At 42.9% G+C, this 25,824-nt stretch overlaps 1 protein-coding gene across 1 annotated transcript in view; it reads left to right on the top strand.

Annotated features, from left to right (window-relative positions):
* Window positions 1–25,824, top strand: part of SRRM3 (serine/arginine repetitive matrix 3) — a 571,012-nt gene that overhangs the window by 441,318 nt on the left and 103,870 nt on the right. Inside the window, exon 7 of the mRNA XM_089676583.1 lies at window positions 19,738–19,818. Within this exon, the coding sequence (XP_089532709.1) occupies window positions 19,738–19,818 (81 nt within the window). The remainder of the gene's footprint in view (window positions 1–19,737; window positions 19,819–25,824) is intronic.

The following is a 25,824-nucleotide window of genomic DNA, read 5'->3' as shown; positions in this document are numbered from 1 at the left end:
GGAACACATAGGATGGTACATGGATTACACAATAACTGTCAGTTTGGAAAGCTTTGTTCAGTAAGAAATTTCTCTGGTCTCCATGTATCAAAATATATAAAAAATGAATCACTGTCTACCTCTCATGAACCCATGTGCTACTTTCACAGATTTTCCCTTCAGGCTGTAAACTGTACATAGAGGTGTCAAAGAACTGCTATGAGCTCTGCATATTAGCGTGGATGAATTGAAATCTTACTGGGCTCAATCACACCTTGCCTGTGAAGTGCGCAAACAAGTGCATACATGCAGATGTTGCTACAAAGTGCCATTGCTATTAATTTTCAGTGGCACTCAAGCATACTAACCCAGTGGACCTACCCACATGCCCTGTCTTGGAAATGATGCTGTATGTCTTTTTTTTGTCTGTTCTAGTACATTGTCAGGCGATTGGTGCCTTGATGCAACATCTTAACGTGCAACACAATGCACACAATTCACAAGTAAAAATGGGGAACTTCCTCCCTCAGGAAGTGGTACAAGCAAAGACAACTTCAAAAAAAGTCCAGATGTCTTCTTCAAAAAATACAGCAAAATATACAGAGCTATGGGAATTGTTAGAGAATACAAAACTCACACACACATAGGTTCAACTGAATGTACGTTTTTTTTTCAACCATACCTATAAACTCTGTAACTATGTAAACAGAATCAGAATGGCAACTTGCAAATGGGTCCTCAAGCTTTATAGATGGAAAAGGGCTAGGTTGGCCAGGTACCAAACAAAACTTGGTGGCGAAGAACAAGCCTCGCACTGTGGCTACCAAATTTAGGTTGATCCAGTAGTGTATGCAAATCCTGAATGTGTATCTAAAGTCAAAAAATTTCATTTTTGTCTGCAAGTTAAATGCATTCTTCCTATTTTTACTGGTGACCACTGTCCTGTGGGACAGGGAGTGAAAGCAATATTTCACCAGTGGGAGGACAATAAAAATCCTCATGGGTTCTAACAACTCCCTACTATCTCTTATTCAGAACAATGGCGCTTTTTTTAACTTGAAAATCACCTTAATTTTCCATCCATATATGGAAAAGATTTTCTGTCAGATTTTTTTTGTTGGTTTTAATTATACAGTATCACCATGGTAGAGAATTAGGATTATGGTTTGGTTTTTTTCACTAGCGCAAGATTAGGACTAGGTTTAGGCTGATGTCAGGGATAGAGTTATTGGATATCATTTCAAGGTCAAAGTAAAAAAAAGTGTAATGTTTCTATTGTTTGTTTAAAATTTTCTCTAGTAACATATTATTATTTAATAATAATATACTGTATTTAGAGCAAACCAATTTTTTGCTGAAAGAAAGTCAGAATTTGCCAGGATATCATTAGGTTTATAAAAGTCAGGAATATAAAATATTAGCTTATAAACTGATGCTGTATACAACCTGCACTGGACATTGAATTGCAACTAAGTCTGATAGATAAGGCATTAAAGTGTTACTAAACCCAGGACCATGCATTCACTATATCTGGTCTCCCACAGTACACAGAACATGGTAATGCAATTATTTTAGTAAATATAAACTACTAAATACCTTTTCTCATCAGCAATATATAGCAGTCTTGGGACTTCTATCAGTGTCCAGATGAGCACTAGTTAATCTTGTAGGAGGAGTTTTCATTCTCCTCTCACTGTCCTATGAGGCTGCATAACCCCTGACCCTCTGTCTGGACAGTGCTGATTGGCCCTGTGCTGATCACATGCACCCTCCCAAAGAATTCTAGTGATTCACACCAAACTGAGCATGTGCAGAGTGCCTCCTGGAGCTCTGTACTATGAGCAGACAGATTGGGGTGGATCAGAGAAGGTAGGAAAAAACAGCATTTTTACACAATGGGGAGGATTAACCCTTTAGGTTCCACAGTGAGTATAACAAGCATGCATTACTGCATACACAGATTGATTCGACTGTTGTGGGTTTACTAACATTTTAAGCTGATCATACATGTTTTTAAGACAATATACAAATTGTATCTTATATCTTATATATTTTATTGTATATATATATATATATAATCATTTGTTTGAGTGAGAGACTGTGGACTAAAGTTTACTTAAACAATAGATATGTTTTAATTAGAATGTGTTGAACTCTTTATATATCCAAGTGACAGCAGCCTAATTTATTAGGCAATTGGTATGGGGTTTGATGACATTGCTGACCTGTGAGTGAGCTCTGAGCCCTAAGGTTGTTTTTGTGTTCTTTGCTTTATTAGGTTGACTGAGTCTACATGAGCGTTAGAACTGTGTGCTTGTTACATGTTTCCAGTATTGCCTAATACCCCAACTGCTAGCGCTAAGAGAGTGTACTGAGCAAGAAGCAGGGTATATAAACAGCAATTAAACAGGGTATATAAACAGCAATTCGCATGTAGAACAATTAGGCTCATTTCAGTTAATATAAGAATGCTGTAGTTAATTAAGTTCAGTGTATATTTAACAGGTGCTCTGTGCTTTTTTAAGCAAATGGTAATTCTGAACCTATCCAATCACTAGTAATAAATAATCCATTATGGTCTTCAGATTTCTAGTAATTGTGGATTAATGAATCACTGCATTTCTCTGTTTTCAGAGCAATGTTAATTATTAGCTAAAAACATATATGCTATAATTGCAATAATTATCTTGTTATATTTATACATCCTGCCTAGGGTTAACTAAACTGCCTCGTGCCAGAGATCTATGCTGTAATCACATTTTTTATTTTCATTGCTGATAACAATTAAGAATAATAAAATGTTTGCCAGCTTCAGGCAGGTTGGCACCCTTTGCACCAGAGCATGGACTGTAAGTGATTTGTCGGAGTGTGAGGTGGATTTTTAGTTGTTTCTGCACAGATTTTTTTTATCGCTGGACTGTTTTCTTTGGATAACTGTGCTCCTAAAATAGGTACAGAGATTTTTGCATTTTGAAGTTTTGTTTTAGTGTTTAAGTCATAGGGTAGGTTAAATTTAAAGGATTTATTTTTAGGTTTGGATAAGGGTTTAAGTGTAAGTGCTTCAGGAAGGTTAACTAATAAGGGCAAAGTTTGAGGTTTTGACTAGGGGAGGGCAGAGGGTTTAAAGTGAGGGCGAAGATATGTTGGACAAAGGTGATACTTTGGGGACATTAGCATGAAATTGCTAATTACTCTTAACACCAGCAGATCAATGCCCAAGTGTCCTATGTCAGTGTATTTAAAGCAGAACTTCACTCTCCCAATCAACATTGAAAATGTTCATTCTTATGCTGCTTGAATTAGTAAATTGATAGGAAAGTAGATCATATTTACTTGTTTTAAACTTTTTTTCACTGCTTCAGTTACTTCCTGGCTTCCATGCCTAGGCAAATGATGTCATACATCCCATAAGCTTTCATAAGTGTAAGGAGAGGTTTACTTAAGTGAGCACACCCTCCTGCCTTCATGCCTAAGCAAAGAAAGATGGATTCCAGGATGTAAATGCTACTGCCCTTATTCAGGCTGGTCACCGTCAAAAAAACTAGGGTGTGTTTTTCAAAGTGATTTCTCAGCAAAACAAGCATGAAGACATGGATTGATGAGTTTGCTTTAAATTTTACAAATGAATTAAGTAGAGTTTTTGGTTTGTGGTGCCCAGATGCAGTGTAATTCATGTAGTCCTGGAAAGGAGGCATTCCATTTTTTAAATTCCCCTCTGCATGATTGTTTTTTTCAGTCCACAGTTTTACTTGACTTTGCTGCACAACACCTTACTTTAGTAAAACACTGCATGTGTGAAAAAAGTCACCCTGTTACAATACCACTATTGCAGATGTCCTATCCAATTGCTCAATATAAAACAAGCCTACCTTACTCTTATGGGCTATAACCTATAGCAGTGATGGCAAACCTTTTTGAGCCTGAGTGCCTAAACTGCAACACAAAACCAACTTATTTATTTCAAAGTACCAACATTGCAATTAAACCTGAATACGTTTTAGTTTAGAAAAAACAACTCATACAGTTGTCCAAACGAATTAACATCTTTTGTCTTAAAAGAAAAGTACAATAACAAAGCTTTCAATGATACAAACATTTTTTTATTGAAAAAAAACATAATTTCTACATGTCTATGTATTTATCCAAATGACTCTGTCCAGGCCTCTTGGAATGATCTTCCACTATCTGTTTTCAGTTTTGCTATTTTTGCTGTGCTCGCTTTTTGGTGTTCAACACTAGAGTCTAGAAAAGCACAAAAATAACAAAAATGATTTACTAACCCCACCCATATAAGATATGTCTGTAAATATTCTCAAAATATGTCTATATACAAGTCTGTACGTGAACAACTTACATTTTTGTAGACAGATATAGGCTTTGCCATGGTCCAACGTCCTGTGGAACATCAAGGCGCACTGTGCCCGGTTAAGAAGTCCTCATGGATACTGCTCTTCTGCAGGTGACACCACTCTGCTGGGTCTGGAATCTGGCTGTGTGTGTGAAGGATCCAGAAGAGAGGGCTGGAACACTCAGGAGCCAGGTGTCAGGCGCGATGATATCACTGGACGAGCTGCGACTTGGTTCCGAGAGTGCACTGGCGATGGCTGCAAGGGGGTAGCAATCCACTCGAGTGCCCACAGAGAGAGATCTACATGCCAGCTGTGGCATAGGTTCACCATCGCTGACCATAACAACTAATATAAATGTACTTTGTTGAAGCCGGACTGTAACAAAACAGTTTCTGCCAGGCTGCTATTGGTTATTTTACTTATGAATTAGCAGTAAAGAATATGCACCCTATATTAAACAAGGCCATTAGGCTCTGATATTTTACTCCTTCAATTACAACTGCTTCAAAGTTAACCACTCGACAGCAGTAATAGTAGCCATGTACATATGTGACATGGTATATATCTTTTATAACCAAGTGCTTCATTCTCTGCTCTATATCATTATGAGCATACAATGGAGGTAAACAGGTCACAAAGACAATTTACTCTTTTTGTGACCATTGAAGATGGCTTTTTTAATGTCTGCTGGTAAGATGCAGGAACTGAAGCAGCAAATTGCTGGTCACAGGGGAGATGAGATAAATCCGTTCACTATGTGCCACTGAAGATGATTGATTTTTAACGGGCTCTGATTAAATGCTTTAAATGCTGAAAAATGGCCGCCCTCTGCCGTGTAATAACTTTCATTATTAATGCAGCTCGTTAAAGGATAAGCAGAATAGAAAGGAGGGCTGGACTGGGAGTGGAAGAATTAGACTTTTGAAAAAATGAAAGAGAAAAACGAGATTGAGCAAAGGTATTGAAGAGGGAACCTTTTGGAAAAACAGAATGAAAAGCAGGTGCAGAATTTTTATTCCATGAAGATACCCATTTAGAAAATGCCTGACCATGGAAACATCTTAACCAGTGCACTGAATTGAATAGGTCATTAGTAGAAAACTCTTTTATGTTTGAAATGGAAATAGAAAAGAAGAATCTTCCAGCATTTGAAGATGCTATCATCTGGATGCTTACAGTGGCCTGCCATAACCTAAAATGGGGCAGATTTATCAAGAGTCTTGCATCAAAACAGTGCTAAAATGGTTATGAATGAATACTTAATGATTGTGTCTAGAGATGAGCGAAGTATTCAAAAATTCGATTCGGCTGATTCGGCGAATTCGAGGAATAAATTTGATTCGATGCGAATATATTCGCTGCGAATTTAACTTATAAAAGGGTGTTTCTAGGCTTCAGAGAGCCTTTATATTAGTGCAGAACACTGTACCTTTAATTTAAATGCCCTTGGAGTCTGCTGGGGAAGAGAAATAATACTGTCAGTCAGTATGACATGCAGATGAGTGCCGTCGATCTTAGAATCACAGCACACTTCACTCATTTGGGCAGTCACAGGGCCAAAACCAGAGTGTGGAGCCACAGTGTGGTGGTGGAGGCAGCAGCAATGGGAGGCCATACAGCACCCTATGACAAAAATGGAACCCACCAGCAGTGTGAGGAGACCTGAAAGTGGCACATGGCAGAGTGTGGCGATGGAGACAGCAGCAATGGGAGGCCGTACAGGGACCCATGACACACTCTGGACCTGGCAGCAGCATGAGGAGGCCCATGGCAGATTACGGGCCTGGCAGCAGAAATGGGAGGCCCGTAATCTGCCAGCACCCTATGACAAAAAATGGAACACACCAGCAGTGTGAGGAGACCTGAAAGTGGCACATGTTTGGGGCATGATTCATGGCGGATTTAGTCAGTTGTGTCAGGAACTGGTGGTTTGAAATCCAGACTAATCCACGCCTGATTCATTTTCACAAACGTGAGTCTCTCCACACTTTGGGTGGACAGTCGTGTCCTCCGCGGAGTTACAATACCTCCTGCCGCACTAAACACGCGCTCCGATGCCACGCTACTGGCCGGGCATGACAGCCTTTCAAGGGCAAATTCAGCTAGTTGGGGCCAAAGGTCAAGTTTCGTTGCCCAGTAGTCAAGGGGATTGTCTACCTCGGTTGGCAGGGTGCTGTCCAAGTAGGCCCAAGCCTGTTGTTTGAGGTCCTGCTCCAGGTCCACCTGATGCTGCTGCTGCTGCGGCTGGTTAGTAGTTTCCTCACTGCGCTGGTGAAGAAAGCTACTCATCATCGACTGCAGACTGAGGCAGCCGCTGCTGGTGGAGCTGCCACTGCTCCTACCACCCCACCCCTCCCCTGCTGCCATGGCAGCGGAACGCGAGCGCACAGGGCCCACAGTGTCTGAGGATGGACGTTGGCGCAGAAAGGCAGAAACCAACTGACTACATACAGTGGGGAAAAAAAGTATTTAGTCAGCCACCATTTGTTCAAGTTCTCCCACTTAAAAAGATGAGAGAGGCCTGTAATTGGCATCATAGGTAGACCTCAACTATGAGAGACAAAATGAGAAAAAAAATCCAGACAATCACATTGGCTGATTTGGAAAGAATTTATTTGCAAATTATGGTGGAAAATAAGTATTTGGTCACCTACAAACAAGCAAGATTTTTGGCTCTCACAGACCTGTACCTTCTTCTTTAAGAGGCTCCTCTGTATTGCACTCATTACCTGTATCAATGGCACCTGTTTGAACTTGTTTTCAGTATAAAAGACACCTGTCCACAACCTCAAACAGTCACACTCCAAACTCCACTATGGTGAAGACCAAAGAGCTGTCAAAGGACACCAGAAATAAAATTGTAGACCTGCACCAGGCTGGGAAGACTGAATCTGCAATAGGCAAGCAGCTTGGTGTGAACAAATCAACTGTGGGAGCAATAATTAGAAAATGAAGGACATACAAGACCACTGATAATCTCCCTCGATCTGGGGCTCCACGCAAGATCTCACCCCGTGGGGTCAAAATGATCACAAGAACGGTGAGCAAAAATCCCAGGACCACACGGGGGGGACCTAGTGAATGACCTGCAGAGAGCTGGGACCAACATAACAAAGGCTACCATCAGTAACACACTACACCGCCAGGGACTCAGATCCTGCAGTGCCAGATACGTCCCCCTGCTTAAGCCAGTACATGTCCAGGCCCGTCTGAAGTTTGCTAGAGAGCATTTGGATGATCCAGAAGAGGATTTGGAGAATGTCATATGGTCAGATGAAACCAAAATAGAACTGTTTGGTAGAAACACAACTCGTCATGTTTGGAGGAGAGAGAATGCTGAGTTGCATCCAAAGAACACCATACCTACTGTGAAGCATGGGGGTGGCAACATCATGCTTTGGGGCTGTTTCTCCGCAAAGGGACCAAGACGACTGATCCATGTACAGGACAGAATGAATGGGGCCACGTATCATGAGATTTTGAGTGCAAACCTCGTTCCATCAGCATGGGCATTGAAGATGAAACGTGGCTGGGTCTTCCAACATGACAATGATCCCAAACATACCACCCGGGGAACGAAGGAGTGGCTTCGTAAGAAGCATTTCAAGGTCCTGGAGTGGCCTAGCCAGTCTCCAGATCTCAACCCCATAGAAAACCTTTGGAGGGAGTTGAACGTCCGTGTTGCCCAGCAACAGCCCCAAAACATCACTGCTCTACAGGAGATCTGCATGGAGGAATGAGCCAACGTACCAGCAACAGTGTATACTAACCTTGTGAAGACTTACAGGAAACGTTTGACCTCTGTCATTGCCAACAAAGGATATATAACAAAGTATTGAGATGAACTTTTGATATTGACCAAATACTTATTTTCCACCATAATTTGCAAATAAATTCTTTCCAAATCAGCCAATGTGATTGTCTGGATTTTTTTTCTCATTTTGTCTCTCATAGTTGAGCTCTACCTATGATGCCAATTACAGGCCTCTCTCATCTTTTTAAGTGGGAGAACTTGCACAATTGGTGGCTGACTAAATACTTTTTTGCCCCACTGTAGGTGGTTTTTATAGTACGTTATTTTGGCCTCCCTCTCAGCAGGTGTGAAAAAGGCCACCATTTTTGAACGGTAGCGAGGGTCCAACAAGGTGGACAGCCAAAAGTCATCCCTCTGTCTGATGGTTATTATTCGGCTGTCGCTACGCAAGCAACCGAGCATGCTATGGGCCATTTGTGCCAAGGAATGCGAGGGACTCCCTGCCTCCATCTCCACAGCATACTGCCACGGTGCGTCTGGGTCCTCTGTCTCCTCCTCCTCCTCCTCTACCAGATGCTCCTGCTCCTCCACTCCTGTCCGCTGAGTGGAAAAACCACCCATTTCACTCAATAATTCCTGAGCACCAATGTCCTCCTCTACCTCCTCCTCTTCTTCCTGTCCTGCCCCCACAGGGGTCATGTGGCGTTGAGATCTGTGCGCCACGTCTACCGCACCCTGACCAGCCATTGTTAACAGCATTTGTTCCAGGACGTGCAACAGAGGAATGACGTCGTTCATCCCATAGTCCTGCCGACTCACGAATAGCGTGGCCTCCTCAAAGGGCCTGAGCAAGCGGCAGGTGTCACGCATGAGCTGCCAATGGCTGACATCTAAGTTACACAGGGGAGTACCTTTATCCGCTTGTAACATCAGGAAATCGGTGATGGCCTTTCGCTGTTCGTAAAGGTGGTCTAACATATGTAGGGTTGAATTCCACCTTGTTGCAACGTCGCAGATCAGGCGATGCTGTGGAATTCCGTTCTGCCGCTGCAGCTCAAGGAGGGTGTGCTTTGCGGTGTAGGAATGGCTGAAATGCATGCAAAGTGTACGTGACACTTTAAGGATGTCTTGCAGTGGGATGGTGGATTTTAGGAACCGCTTGACAACCAGATTGAACACGTGAGTCATGCATGGCGCATGGCACAACCTTCCTTGACGCAGAGCAGACACCATGTTCTTTCCGTTGTCGGTCAACATGGTTCCGATTTTCAGTTTGCGCGGAGACAGCCATCTGTCGATTTCTCTGTTCATTACACTCAGAAGTTCCTCCCCTGTGTGACTACGTTCGCCAAGGCATACCAGGTGCAGCACAGCGTGACACCGTTGCGCCCTGCACATGTGATATGCCGGTCGGGTAATGGGACTTGGCACGGGGGTGGCGGCTGAGGACACGGCGGAAGAAGAGGTGGTAGAGGCGGACATCTTTGCTGGATCAAGGACGTGCAAACGTGGAGGCAAAAGCGGCGTGACCTGTCCAAGTTGCTGGTGCGGCTGTGCCGGCACCACGTTCACCCAGTGGGCCGTAAATGACATTTACTGTCCCTGACCGTAGTTACAGCTCCACACGTCGGCGCTGCCGTGCACTTTGGCAGAGACCGACATGCTCAAAGACTGGCCCACCATCTCTTCTACATGTGAATGCAGGGCTGGCACTGCCTTTTTGGCGAAGAAATGCCGGCTTGGCACTCTCCACCGCGGCTCGGCACAAGCCATCATTTCTCGGAAAGGTGCTGAGTCCACCACTTGGAAAGGGAGGGACTGCAGCACCAGCAACTTGGACAGGAGGACGTTCAGCTTCTGCACCGTCGGGTGCGTGCTCGCAAACTGTTGTCTCTTGGAAACGGATTCCAAGAAAGACTGCTGACGGAATCCGTGAAGAGGAGTAGCAGGAGAAGGAGCATCTGAACGAGCGGAAGATGCCAACGAGCGACAGCTCCCCTCAGCAGAGGTGTTGGAGCCTTGACTGGCTGATAGAGGGCGATTGACGTCGGGTGACGGAGCAAGTAACGGAGCGGGTGATGGAGCGGGGGCTGGGGCAGGCAGAACCGCCGTATCTTTATCACGGTTTTCCCAGACCACCAAATGGCGACGCTGCATATGCTGACGCAACGCTGTAGTCCCAACATGGGCCCCCTGGCCACGCTTGACTTTCTGGCCACATAGTCGACATACGGCTACGTTTACTTCCTCGGGCGGCTTGATGAAAAATTGCCACACCGCCGAGTAGGAAACTTTGCCCCCGATACTCCTCACTGGCTGACTGCTACTTCCTCCGTGCACACCGGCACCACTACTGGCCGTGGTGGTAGGCTGCAGTGGAGCTGGTGCTGTACTCCGTGGCCGTTTGCCTCCACTGACACTGCTGCGACCCTGCTGCCTCCTGGGCAACCCACCGACTGTTTTGCTCGCTGCCAAGCTGCCACCCTCTTCTCCTGATGATGCGGAAGCAATAGCCTGATGACGACGAGGCTGCCAAGTGCGATCAGCCTCATCATCATCAATTAGGGTCTCCGCCTCACTACTAGCCCCCTCGGCTGCGTGTGGGTCAGGAGACAGACCTGTCTCTAGACCGGCTACCGAGCCACTCTCTTCGCCTGGCTGCTGAAGAGGCGGATGTCTCCCCCTGTTCCTGACCGCCCTCTGTTAGCTCTTCCTCACTGTACAGTGGGGCTGAGCCCACAGCATGCGATACTTCGCTTGGTGAGGGAACACCAAAGGACAGGGGCAGGTAGAGGACACGTGATTTCAGTGGGCTTGCTCCCGGGCCATGCCAACTAACGGTTGTGTCTGACGTACCCACCGACCGTTGGCTGTAGGTGTCAGAGGTGACCTGGGAAGAGGAAGACGACCGAGCCAACCAATCGATGACGGCAGGGTTGTCGGTGGAGACACGACCGCTGGATGACACCGGGAGCACTGGCCTCTGGCTGCGACTAGTGCTGCCTCGACCCCTTCCTCTGCTGCCACGTCTGCTCGCTCCTAAAACATTGCCTCCTCTGCCACTCCTCTGCATGTTGTCTGACATACTCTTTAATTCAACGATTCTGTGTCCCTGAGTAACAATTCTGTGTCCCTGAGTAACAATTCTGTGTCTGTCCCTGAGTAACAATTCTGTGTCCCTGAATAACAATTCTGTGTCCCTCAGTAACAATTCTGTGTCCCTCAGTAACAATTCTGTGTCTGTCCCTGAGTAACAATTCTGTGTCAATCCCTGAGTAACAATTCTGTGTCCCTCAGTAACAATTCTGTGTCCCTCAGTAACAATTCTGTGTCCCTCAGTAACAATTCTGTGTCTGTCCCTGAGTAACAATTATGTGTCCCCGAGTAACAATTCTGTGTCCCTCAGTAACAATTCTGTGTCCCTCAGTAACAATTCTGTGTCTGTCCCTGAGTAACAATTCTGTGTCCCTGAGTAACAATTCTGTGTCCCTGAGTAACAATTCTGTGTCCCTGAGTAACAATTCTGTGTCTGTCCCTGAGTAACAATTCTGTGTCCCTGAGTAACAATTCTGTGTCCCTCAGTAACAATTCTGTGTCCCTCAGTAACAATTCTGTGTCTGTCCCTGAGTAACAATTCTGTGTCCCTCAGTAACAATTCTGTGTCCCTCAGTAACAATTCTGTGTCTGTCCCTGAGTAACAATTCTGTGTCCCTGAGTAACAATTCTGTGTCCCTCAGTAACAATTCTGTGTCCCTCAGTAACAATTCTGTTTCTGTCCCTGAGTAACAATTCTGTGTCCCTCAGTAACAATTCTGTGTCCCTCAGTAACAATTCTGTGTCTGTCCCTGAGTAACAATTCTGTGTCTGTCCCTGAGTAACAATTCTGTGTCCCTCAGTAACAATTCTGTGTCTGTCCCTGAGTAACAATTCTGTGTCCCTCAGTAACAATTCTGTGTCCCTGAGTAACAATTCTGTGTCTGTCCCTGAGTAACAATTCTGTGTCCCTGAGTAACAATTCTGTGTCCCTGAGTAACAATTATGTGTCCCTCAGTAACAATTCTGTGTCTGTCCCTGAGTAACAATTCTGTGTCCCTGAGTAACAATTCTGTGTCCCTCAGTAACAATTCTGTGTCTGTCCCTGAGTAACAATTCTGTGTCCCTCAGTAACAATTCTGTGTCCCTCAGTAACAATTCTGTGTCCCTCAGTAACAATTCTGTGTCTGTCCCTGAGTAACAATTCTGTGTCCCTCAGTAACAATTCTGTGTCTGTCCCTGAGTAACAATTCTGTGTCTGTCCCTGAGTAACAATTCTGTGTCCCTCAGTAACAACTCTGTGTCCCTCAGTAACAATTCTGTGTCTGTCCCTGAGTAACAATTCTGTGTCGCTGAGTAACAATTCTGTGTCCCTGAGTAACAATTCTGTGTCCCTCAGTAACAATTCTGTGTCTGTCCCTCAGTAACAATTCTGTGTCCCTCAGTAACAATTCTGTGTCTGTCCCTGAGTAACAATTCTGTGTCCCTCAGTAACAATTCTGTGTCCCTCAGTAACAATTCTGTGTCTGTCCCTGAGTAACAATTCTGTGTCTGTCCCTGAGTAACAATTCTGTGTCTGTCCCTGAGTAACAATTCTGTGTCCCTCAGTAACAATTCTGTGTCCCTCAGTAACAATTCTGTGTCTGTCCCTGAGTAACAATTCTGTGTCCCTGAGTAACAATTCTGTGTCCCTCAGTAACAATTCTGTGTCCCTGAGTAACAATTCTGTGTCCCTCAGTAACAATTCTGTGTCTGTCCCTGAGTAACAATTCTGTGTCCCTCAGTAACAATTCTGTGTCCCTCAGTAACAATTCTGTGTCTGTCCCTGAGTAACAATTCTGTGTCCCTCAGTAACAATTCTGTGTCCCTCAGTAACAATTCTGTGTCCCTCAGTAACAAGTCTGTGTCTGTCCCTGAGTAACAATTCTGTGTCCCTCAGTAACAATTCTGTGTCCCTCAGTAACAATTCTGTGTCTGTCCCTGAGTAACAATTCTGTGTCCCTGAGTAACAATTCTGTGTCCCTCAGTAACAATTCTGTGTCTGTCCCTGAGTAACAATTCTGTGTCCCTGAGTAACAATTCTGTGTCCCTCAGTAACAATTCTGTGTCTGTCCCTGAGTAACAATTCTGTGTCTGTCCCTGAGTAACAATTCTGTGTCCCTGAGTAACAATTCTGTGTCCCTCAGTAACAATTCTGTGTCCCTCAGTAACAATTCTGTGTCTGTCCCTGAGTAACAATTCTGTGTCCCTGAGTAACAATTCTGTGTCCCTCAGTAACAATTCTGTGTCCCTGAGTAACAATTCTGTGTCTGTCCCTGAGTAACAATTCTGTGTCCCTCAGTAACAATTCTGTGTCCCTCAGTAACAATTCTGTGTCTGTCCCTGAGTAACAATTCTGTGTCCCTGAGTAACAATTCTGTGTCCCTGAGTAACAATTGTGTGTCCCTCAGTAACAATTCTTTGTCCCTCAGTAACAATTCTGTGTCCCTCAGTAACAATTCTGTGTCTGTCCCTGAGTAACAATTCTGTGTCCCTCAGTAACAATTCTGTGTCCCTCAGTAACAATTCTGTGTCTGTCCCTGAGTAACAATTCTGTGTCCCTCAGTAACAATTCTGTGTCCCTCAGTAACAATTCTGTGTCCCTGAGTAACAATTCTTTGTCCCTCAGTAACAATTCTGTGTCTGTCCCTGAGTAACAATTCTGTGTCCCTCAGTAACAATTCTGTGTCCCTCAGTAACAATTCTGTGTCTGTCCCTGAGTAACAATTCTGTGTCCCTGAGTAACAATTCTGTGTCCCTCAGTAACAATTCTGTGTCCCTCAGTAACAATTCTGTGTCCCTCAGTAACAATTCTGTGTCTGTCCATGAGTAACAATTCTGTGTCCCTCAGTAACAATTCTGTGTCCCTCAGTAACAATTCTGTGTCTGTCCCTGAGTAACAATTCTGTGTCTGTCCCTGAGTAACAATTCTGTGTCCCTCAGTAACAATTCTGTGTCCCTCAGTAACAATTCTGTGTCTGTCCCTGAGTAACAATTCTGTGTCCCTGAGTAACAATTCTGTGTCCCTGAGTAACAATTCTGCGTCCCTCAGTAACAATTCTGTGTCCCTCAGTAACAATTCTGTGTCTGTCCCTGAGTAACAATTCTGTGTCCCTGAGTAACAATTCTGTGTCCCTCAGTAACAATTCTGTGTCTGTCCCTGAGTAACAATTCTGTGTCTGTCCCTGAGTAACAATTCTGTGTCCCTGAGTAACAATTCTGTGTCCCTCAGTAACAATTCTGTTTCCCTCAGTAACAATTCTGTGTCCCTCAGTAACAATTCTGTGTCTGTCCCTGAGTAACAATTCTGTGTCCCTGAGTAACAATTCTGTGTCCCTCAGTAACAATTCTGTGTCCCTCAGTAACAATTCTGTGTCCCTCAGTAACAATTCTGTGTCTGTCCCTGACTAAAAATTCGGTGTCCCTGAGTAACAATTCTGTGTCCCTCAGTAACAATTCTGTGTCCCTGAGTAACAATTCTGTGTCCCTCAGTAACAATTCTGTGTCTGTCCCTGAGTAACAATTCTGTGTCCCTCAGTAACAATTCTGTGTCTGTCCCTGAGTAACAATTCTGTGTCCCTGAGTAACAATTCTGTGTCCCTGAGTAACAATTCTGTGTCCCTCAGTAACAATTCTTTGTCCCTCAGTAACAATTCTGTGTCCCTCAGTAACAATTCTGTGTCTGTCCCTGAGTAACAATTCTGTGTCCCTCAGTAACAATTCTGTGTCTGTCCCTCAGTAACAATTCTGTGTCTGTCCCTGAGTAACAATTCTGTGTCTGTCCCTGAGTTACAATTCTGTGTCCCTCAGTAACAATTCTGTGTCCCTCAGTAACAATTCTGTGTCCCTTAGTAACAATTCTGTGTCTGTCCCTGAGTAATAATTCTGTGTCCCTGAGTAACAATTCTGTGTCTTTCAGTAACAATTCTGTGTCCCTGAGTAACAATTCTGTGTCCCTCAGTAACAATTCTGTGTCCCTCAGTAACAATTCTTTGTCTGTCCCTGAGTAACAATTCTGTGTCCCTGAGTAACAATTCTGTGTCCCTCAGTAACAATTCTGTGTCCCTGAGTAACAATTCTGTGTCCCTCAGTAACAATTCTGTGTCTGTCCCTGAGTAACAATTCTGTGTCCCTGAGTAACAATTCTGTGTCCCTCAGTAACAATTCTGTGTCCCTGAGTAACAATTCTGTGTCCCTCAGTAACAATTCTGTGTCTGTCCCTGAGTAACAATTCTGTATCCCTCAGTAACAATTCTGTGTCCCTCAGTAACAATTCTGTGTCTGTCCCTGAGTAACAATTCTGTGTCCCTGAGTAACAATTCTGTGTCCCTGAGTAACAATTCTGTGTCCCTCAGTAACAATTCTGTGTCTGTCCCTGAGTAACAATTCTGTGTCCCTCAGTAACAATTCTGTGTCCCTCAGTAACAATTCTGTGTCTGTCCCTGAGTAACAATTCTGTGTCTGTCCCTGAGTAACAATTCTGTGTCCCTCAGTAACAATTCTGTGTCTGTCCCTGAGTAACAATTCTGTGTCCCTCAGTAACAATTCTGTGTCCCTCAGTAACAATTCTGTGTCTGTCCCTGAGTAACAATTCTGTGTCTGTCCCTGAGTAACAATTCTGTGTCTGTCCCTGAGTAACAATTCTTTGTCCCTCAGTAACAATTCTGTGTCCCTCAGTAACAATTCTGTGTCTGTCCCTGAGTAACAATTCTGTGTCTGTCCCTGAGTAACAATTCTGTGTCCCTCAGTAACAATTCTGTGTCCCTCAGTAACAATTCTGTGTCCCTCAGTAACAATTCTGTGTCTGTCCCTGAGTAACAATTCTGTGTCTGTCCCTGAGTAACAATTCTGTGTCCCTCAGTAACAATTCTGTGTCCCTCAGTAACAATTCTGTGTCTGTCCCTGAGTAACAATTCTGTGCCTGTCCCTGAGTAACAATTCTGTGTCTGTCCCTGAGTAACCATTCTGTGTCTGTCCCTGAGTAACAATTCTGTGTCCCTCAGTAACAATTCTGTGTCTGTCCCTGAGTAACAATTCTGTGTCCCCAAGTAACGTTTCTGTGGCCCTAAGTAACGGTTCTGTGTCCCTAAGTAACGATTCTGTGGCCCTAAGTAACGTTTCTGTGGCCCTAAGTAACGTTTCTGTGGCCCTAAGTAACGATTCTGTGGCCCTAAGTAACGTTTCTGTGGCCCTAAGTAACGTTTCTGTGGCTCTAAGTAACGTTTCTGTGGCCCTAAGTAACGATTCTGTGACCCTAAGTAACGTTTCTGTGGCCCTAAGTAACGTTTCTGTGGCCCTAAGTAACGTTTCTCTGGCCCTAAGTAACGTTTCTGTGTCCCGAACTCTCTCCCTCAATACAGCCAGGTCTGCCTCTCTTGAATGACTGGAGGCAAATGGAGAATTCTAAAATGGCCGCAATTTATAGCTCGACCATTACACAGTGCTGGCTGGCTGGCTGCTGATTGGCTAATGCGATCACATGTCATGAATGAATGCATTATGGGTCAGCGCGCCTTGTCTGCGCGCCTTCCCAGAGATCCCCGCTCCGTCGCCGCACATGTCGCCGCCATTTTTGGAAAAATTTCGATTCGCGCATCCGAAGTCTGCTAATTTTCGGATTCGTCGTGAATCGAGATTTTCCTAATATTCGAAACGAATTCCACTTCGCCTACTTCGATTCGCTCATCTCTAATTGTGTCCCATCCTCAAATGATGAGTAGAAATTAGCAAGCCATTGAAAATCTCCCATGCTAGCACTTAGCAGTTTTTTTGTGATTAAGGCTCCCTTTTTCTCTAACATTCTGCACCTTTTGGGGTAGGGTGAAATACTACAGTAATGAAAATGTGGGAGAGTGCATTTTTTAATGGGTTATTACAGAAGGATGATACAGCAACTATGCCTTAGGAATGAGGATGCTACAGATGGGTGGTATTGCATGGTGATGAATAACTAAAACAATTATTGTGACACTGTATATCTATCCTAGTGCATTATAATGTTTTGCAGAAGGTCTCCGCTTTTCCAGATCTCATTCATTTTTCTGGATCTTAATTGCTTGGGATTTGCAGGTAGCAGTCTGGTTTGCTTTTTGGAGGTGACATCACCCACTGCATTAAAGGGGCCCTATCATAAATTCCATAAGCAATCTTCTGTGACGAAAACAGCTTTATACTTGTCCAGAAGCCTGTTTGCAGTTACTTTGCTATGTAGGAATGATCCTATTTGACTCCCCTGGTGTGGTGAATAGCAGGTTCCCCCACTGGTTGCTGTGGTTCCACTTGCTGGCCCCCAGTCCCTGCAGGATATAAATGAAATGTAGGGGCCTTCAGAAGGAACCACAGCAGCCAGCAGAGGACATTCCATACACCTGGAAGTGTGAGATAGGATCAGTGCTTTGCTATAGAGTAATGTGTCTTCCAATAGGCTTCCAGATAGGTTAGTATAAATCAGTTTTCTACAAAAGGGACTGCGTATTACATGTTTTACTTCAGCTCCCTCCCCCTTAATAGGATTGCTTTAAATACTATGTTCAGGTGCTGAATAGTGTATAGAAGATCATCTGCATTGCAAAGTGGGCTAGTGTGAGCCATATGTCCAGTCTGAAGACCTAGTAAAGTGTGAGGCTTTCAGGGACCATGGAGCTGTCAAAATTGTCAGGACTCTAATTTACACAGAAAAGAAATGACATCCTTCCACAAATGTGAGTCATAACAAGGTTCAGTAGTATGTCAGAACCAGGGGTGGACTGAAAACTCATGGGGCCCCCGGGCAATAGGGGATCATGGGGCCCCTGTGTCCTTGCCCAAACTCAAAAAAGCCTATGAAAAAGGTACCAGGGGCATCTCATGGGGCCCCCTACTGACCCCGGGCCCTCAGGCAGTGCCCGAGTTTCCAAATGGTCAGTCCGCCCCTGGTCAGAACTTACATCCAAAAAATAGGTAAGCAACAAGCATGTGCTCATTATTATGGCAACACATCACCTGTAACATAGTTAGGCAACATTCCTATTTGACAGATCTCCCCAGGCATAACGTTAACTGCATGTGTTTCATATACAAACAGTATTTATTTTACTTTTTTTAAGCAGTTCTCAGAGAATAGCTTCCTGAATCTGATTTCAGTGACTTTAAACAGTAACAAGAGGTGGTCTCTAAAGATATCAATATCAGTGAGGGAAATATCATTTGTTCTTTCTTTTTAGAAAATAAATCATATTAAAAAGTAGTTGTGAAACAGAAAGTACTCTAGAATTACATATAGCCCATACAGATTATAACAAAACTTTGACTATCTCTGCAAAACCCACAGCCCTTCCCAGAAGCTAGGGATGATGTGGAGGTCCAGCAATATTACAAAAAATGCACACAAAATGCATAAAAATTGATGCTATGCTATGCACTATTTATTATGTAAGCACATTCACCTTTAGCTGAGTAACCTGGTCCCTGGCTCACAATGATCAGTTTGGACAAGTCTATGAGCAGCACAGGTTCTAAACGATCCACTGTGCTGCAGGAAAATAGTATGAATTAGTAAAATTAGTGCTTACTTCTTATGTATAAAAATATAAGAACTGGTTCAGGTCAGGTGCAAATGGTTGCTGCAGTTCTGCAAACTGTTTTAAAGATAATTTTTGTTTAAAACATGTAATATTTCTTAGCAAAAAATGAAATAGGAAGGTGGAATAATTAAGTGCTTTTTCACAAATGTATTAATGGAGATCGGTTAAGATTTTCCAAGCTGCTTGAGTCGTACTAGCACACTTCATCACGTTAGCATGTAGTAGAGTAGTTTTATAAATGAAGAATCATTTCTGGTTGGCTGTTAGGGCTTGCTGTGCTTTGCTTGGAATTATGATTCTAAGCCTTCAATACTTTCAGAATTAATGTCCCAGAACAAGAAAGTAACAAGTCAGAACTCCTGATCAGTATGCTTGTCCTTGGCCTTTGACTCAGAAAGTATTGAAGGCACTGGATCAGTATGATGGCTAGCAGGGCTGGATTTAGACTTTTGGCTTTCTAGCCCAACTTTTTTGTGGTGCCTCAGTCAACTGGCTAGCCATGACACTAACAAGATCATTTGTCATAGCCACCTTAAAAACATCAAGCCTAGGGGCAGAGACACTAAAATAGTCTGTCTACTCTTTGTCAGTAGACCTAAAGACAACAACTAGAAAAGTAGGAAAACTGTTTTACTTCTCAGCTAGCAGTTCATTTCTAGTTTACAGAATCAGGCAGAGTAAACTTTGGAACACCATAAAAAATATAAACTGTTCAGGGGCAGTAACAATTAGGACTCAGTGAGTTTGCTCTGGGAGTAAGGGTTGCAGTCTAGAACCTTTTATTTTAAACACAGTTGTGATACTGACTATCAACAATATGATCTGTGGATGGCTGTGTGCCATGTCTGACAACCCTGCCACCCTAGGCCACCTAGGTCCAAGTTAACTCTGCAGAAATCCAGCCCTGACAACTAGGCAGCTAACATTGTTATAGGTAAAGCAGCAATGGCAACTTATTTATATATTTAATGGCAAGTCACTGGGCTGCAGAAAGTACTTATGTATGTCTTTTATTTCTCAGGGCCCACAGAAGACTGAGCAGCTCAGTATCACCTCCCCCAAAGAAAAGGAAGAAGAAGAAATCTGGACATAAAAGGAGTCGGTGAGTAGAATTCGTATCCATCTCCCAGTGTTCTCTGTATGTCTGCACTTAATCAGGCTAACCTGCTGGACCAGAGCCACCAGGAGAAGCTAATGATAAATTGGCAACATTTAGAAGCTATTACTGCTTCACTGCAATGCAGTAGCCTGATTTTTTTCTAATTAGTTTTTTAGATGAGTGGTAGGACGCTATCTCTAGACATGAATAAGAAGTGACTGGGGATGTCAGTCAATAAACAGCTTTGCACATAAATCTTGCCATGAGGATATGCTAAAGCTTTCTACTTTTTTTTTTTTCTTCGTTTATCTTCAGTAAGCAAGCAAGGTGAATGTAATATATGTGACTTTTTCTTTTATATTAGGTAAGCACGTTATTGATATAAATTTGGTCATCAGTTATGAATGTGAATTGGATAATTATAATTTGTTTCTTTGCTTTTAAAGCAGTGTTAAACCCCAAACCAAAAATATACTATGTTCCCACTTACCAATCATTAGATGTGACAGGCTGCATTAGTTTTTTTATAGGCTTTTTTCCCTCTGTTTTCTTATGGTGATCTGACCAGTAACACACCGCCTGTATTAGAGTGCCCCCACTCTGAATGAAGGAGCACAGGGGCAGAGCAGACAGCAGCATTGTCAGTCTGGTGGGAGGATAGGGTTAAATATACTAGCAAATTTAACTTCACTAACAAATAAATTGAAGACAAACTCCAGCTCACACTGTAATATCAGTTACTGCAGTATTTTCCTTTTGGAATAAAGGTTTTTACATGAATAAATAAAAGCCGATCATTGTAAGCACCCCTGCCAGTGTTAATTGGTGTGTCTCATTCATGTAAACTGATACATCTGAAAGAGAGCTTGTTCTTTTGTAAAAACAACAGATGTACTGGCTGGATCACCAGATGAAATAGATGAAGGAAAGCTAATTCAGCCATCACATTTAAGAATTGGTAAGCCAAAATATATTAAATGTTTGTGTTTGGGTTTAATACTACTTTAAAGTGTAAGAAGCTTTGCAAGGTGTTTGTTGTTTTAGTGGGTTCTGATCCTTTACACTATATCACCATGAGCTGCAAAAAATGGCTGTATGGAAACAGCATTGAAGCGTAACTTTATTTCTGTTGATGGACAGAGTGGGGAAAGCGTTAGAACCTCTGTCAGGTTTTTATTGGTGTGCCTCCATGGAGGTGATGCCCCTTACATTTGGCCCAAGAGATACTTGTCACAGGGACAGAAGGTGAGGTCAAACCTCTCCAGTGGTGACACAGACAGCAATAACAGCCTGGTGAAATTCTAACCCCTACCATGTTTATTAGAAACATGTTTTAATGCTATCTGTGCCCCCTTTGTAGAGATTTACATTCATTAGCCCCCAGAGGAGCATAGGCAGGAGTAAAGTACTCCCAGACATGTTTGACATTGTAAGGCAGCTCTGGAAAATAATTATCTAGTGTATTGTGTCTGTTACCTTTCTTATTAGGTTATGCTTGTTCAGGGATGAATATGTTCTTACAGTATCTTTTATTTGACAGATAAAATACAAAATCTAAAGGTATAATGGAACATGATGATTGATGGTATCACTCACCAGCCTTAGACTACGAGTGTTTTAAGAAAGCTGAAGTTGTATGTTAAAGCTCAAATATTTGTGATAGACATTAAAAAGTGGCAAAACAACTTTCTTGGAGTAATTAAATGCTTAAGTAGAGCTATTCGTAAGGGGGTCTGCCATAGTTATTATGGTTTGGCAGTTTTTGAACATCTTGTGCATGTATAAACCTACCAGTTTAAACTAGTCGTTGGAATATTGCCACAGATAACAATTTTCTTCATTGCTAGCAGGTATTTTTTTTTTAATAGAGCCCTAAAAAAAAATGAATATGTCCAATATTCTCTATACTAGATTGACAGAGCAGGGTTTTTCCTATTCCTATTTATTCTGTGAACAGATTGACAGAGAAAAGTTATTATTATTATTTTACAGGATTTATATAGCGCCAACAGTTTGCTCAGCGCTTTACAATATAACGGGAGACAATACAGCAACAATACAGTTCAATACAAGAGGATTAGGAGGGCCCTGCTCCTTGGAGCTTACAATCTAAGAGGGAGGGGCTAGTGGTACAAAAGGCAGTAACTATGGGGGATGGACTTGACGGAGGAGTAGAAGATTCCATTATTAGCTGTGGGCAGGATAGGCTTCCCTGAAGATATAGGCTTTCTGAGATCGCCTAAAAGTGAGTAGAGTAGGCGATAGTCTGATAAATTGGGGTAGAGAGTTCCAGAGGATGGGGAAGCTCTGAAGAAGTCCTGGAGACGAGCATGGGAGGAGGAAACAAGGGAGCTAGAGAGCAGGAGGTTGTGCTAGGAGCGGAGAGTACGGTTTGGGTGATATTTGGAGACAAGATTGGTGATATAATTTGTGACAGAGTTATAAATGGCTATATATGTTATTGTTAATGTTTTGAATTTTATCCGTTGGGCAATGTGAAGCCAGTGGTGGGATTGGCAGAGAGGGGTGGCAGATACGGAACGGTTAGTAAGGTGGATGAGTCTGGCAGCAGCATTCATGATAGACTGAAGAGGGGATAGCCTGCGATGAGGTAGGCCAATGAGGAGGGAGTTATAATAGTCAAGGCGAGAGATAACAATGGAGTGAATAAGTTGCTTAGTACTTTCCGAGGTTAAAAACGTCCGTATCTTGGAGATGTTGCGGAGTTGAAGTCTACATAATTTGGACAGCGATTGGATTTGGGGCTGAAAGGACAGATGGGAGTCTAGGATTGCACCTAGTACACCTGGCATGAGGGGAGGGACTGATGGTTGTATTATTGGTCTTGATGGAGAAGTCGGGGAGAGGGCATGGGCTGGAGGGAATACTACGAGCTCAGTTTTGGAAAGATTGAGTTTGAGGAAGTGGAGTGACATCCATGCCGATATGTCACTTAGTAGGTTAGTAATGCGAGAGGAGACTGAAGGGATGAGGTGAGGAGTAGAAAGATAGATTTGTGTGTCATCAGCATAGAGATGGTACTTAAAACCATGGGAGTTTATCAAGTGACCAAGGGAGGAGGTGTAGATGGAGAAGAGAAAGAATCCAAGGACAGAACCTTGAGGGACCCCTACAGAAAGAGGGACTGGAGAGGAGGAGCCAGAGTTAAAGCGCTGCGATAAGTATGAGGAAAACCAGGAGAGAACAGAGTCTCGCAGGCATGGTCAACAGTATCAAAAGCCGCAGAGAGGTCAAGTAGTAGGAGTTTGGAGTAGTGGCCATTGGTTTTAGCAGTTAGCAGATCATTAGTGAGTTTTAGTAGGGCAGTTTCAGTGGAGTGTAGTGAGCGAAAGCCAGACTGTAAAGGGTCAAGAAGGTTGTTGTCGGTGAGGTGAGAGCTCAGGCAATTGTAGACTAAGCGTTCTAAGAGTTTAGAGGTAAATGGCAGCAGGGAGATGGGTCTTAAGTTGTTCAGGTTGGTGGGGTCCAGGGTGGGCTTTTTAAGTATGGGAGTGATGTGTGCATACTTTAGAGGGGTGGGGAAGGCACCATTGGAGAGGGAGAGATTGAAGATATGAGTGAGGGAGCATAGGATAGAAGAAGAGGGTGACCGTAGTAGTTGTGAGGGGACAGAATCCAAGGTGTAGGTAGTGAGATGGGCTTCTGAGAAAACCTTAGTGACCTCTTCAGTAGTAGCAAGGTCAAAAGAGGAAAGTGTTGGCGGAGGTTTAGTATAAGGTATGCTAAGTGGGATAGATGTCTGTGTAGTAGAGATGCCCCTACGAATTGCATCAATCTTGTTCTTGAAATGATGTGCAATCTCGTAAGCAGTGAGTGAGGTGCTGGGTGGAGGAGAAGGTGGAGAAAGTAGAGAGTTAAAAGTAGAGAAGAGACGACGAGGACTGGATGACAAGCTATTGATGAGAGTGACAAAGTAGGCTTGTTTGGCAGCATGGAGGGAGGAATTGTATGTTAAGAAAACAGATTTATTTAAAAGTTCATTGTGAACTACAACATATACAGTAGATTCCATTCTATACATGCCTACACAATATATGTTAGCTGGAAAAGAAGTGCTCAACAATTCCCAAATACAAACATAGGACAGAGAATACCAGAGAGATATAATTGTTTCATAAGTTAAGGAAAGTTGAACAGTAAATGTGTCACTGTGGTGAATATACTGTGCACATACTGTATATCACCAACTCTTCAAATCTAGTTTAATAGATTTACTATCTTGCATCAAAGTGACAAACAAGATTGCAAAGTTTCGGGAGCTAACAGTACCCTTTTATGGCTGAGATCAATATAACATTCTTGGTGTAAGATTGAAATTGAAGGGTGATTCATACAGCAGCGTAATAACAATGGAAGAATGGAGATCAGAGATCTGGGACACAACCTGTAGCTAGCAATAGCACCTAAACAGAGACTTTGAAAGATGAGGACACTCATGAACAACAAGTTGTTGTTGATATTAAAGTGGTTCTAAAGGTCCAAGATTTTTTACCTTCATGCATTTTATGCATGAAGGTAAAAAAACTTCTGTGTGCAGTGATACCCCCAGCCCCCCCAATCCTTACCCGATCCAACAATGTTCTCGTCAGCCTCTGTCTGGGAACTCTTCCTCCTCATTGGCTAAGACAGCAATGAGAGCCCATTTGCTCCCATTTCTGTCAATCACAGCAAGTGAGCCAATGAGGAGAGAGTGGGGGGTGGGGCCGAATTGAGAAGCAGCTCATGGACGAGCATGCAGAGATGCCCCCAGGGCGAGAGGCTTTCCCTGAGGGCACTTCTCGAGGAGGAGGAGCCATGAGCACCAAAGGGGCCTAATAAGAAGAGGATCAGGGCTGCTCTGTGTAAAATCACTGCACAGAGCAGGTAAATATAGACATGTTTGTTATTTCAGAAAAAACAAGCTTTAGTGTCACTTTAAGTTTCATAAACAAATAAATGTAAATTTAAGATAGCAACACAAAAAAAAATTAATATCAGCTGAAGGTTGTAAACCTAGACCTTTAGATACCAGATGTATACACTTTAATGGCAGATACATGTACATTGTCATATCTTATGTTTTTCACCAAAGCTGAGGAATGGTCACCATAGCAACACATTGGTGTATCACTACCCCTGTAGGAGCTGCTGGAGTATGATCCTACCGTTCCCTGTGGTGGCCCACCCTATAACTGAAGTCAACACAATATTTCACAGTATTTGGGCTTTATTTAAGCAGCAGTAAGCCCTGAGACAGAGTATTGATTAATTAATCGCTTAGCATCCACCCTATAGCAGTTTTACTGCTACAGGGCAGCATTCATGTAAATATCATATATATACATGATTTTGCACTTCCTCCACACGGGGACACGCACTTCCTTCACTGCAGGATGTGAAATGTCAAAGCACAATCTGATTTAAAAGTCCTGGAGAGCAAGTGCTGATCTCTGGTCATCTAGGAAGAACAAAGTTGTGTCTATGTTTACATAGATACAGTTTTGTTGTGACAGGGAGGAGTCATGAATCCAGAGTACACCAAGCACATAGCTAGGCACACACTTAACCCTTTGATCATCCTTGATCTTAACCCCTTCCCAACCAGTGTCATTAGTACAGTGAGTAGTGTATATTTTTATCGCTTTATTCCTATAAAGTGTCAGTTAGTTTATAAATGTCTGCTGCAATATCGCATTCCCGCTGCCATTACTGACATAAAAAAATAATTACAAAAATTCCAGTATATGTACCATAGTTTATAGACACTATAACTTTAGCTCAAACTAATCATTAAATAATTATTGGGATTTTTACCAAAAATAAGTATCAGAATACATTTTTACCTAAATTTTTAAAGAAATTTGATTTTTAATTTTTTTTTATTGGATATGTTTTATAGCAAAAATTAAAAATATTGTTTTTTTTTTCAAAATGTTTAGTCTTTTTTTGTCTATAGCACAAAAAGTAAAAACCACAGAGGTTATCAAATACCACCAAAAGAAAGCTCTA

Source organism: Staurois parvus, unplaced genomic scaffold (genome assembly GCF_062004578.1).
Source record: "Staurois parvus isolate SC_StPar_1 unplaced genomic scaffold, SC_StPar_1.0 ptg000172l, whole genome shotgun sequence".
In the NCBI taxonomy this organism is placed as follows: Eukaryota; Metazoa; Chordata; class Amphibia; order Anura; family Ranidae; genus Staurois; species Staurois parvus.
The sequence above is the reverse complement of the archived record's forward strand: the minus strand, read 5'-3'. Positions and strand labels throughout refer to the sequence as shown.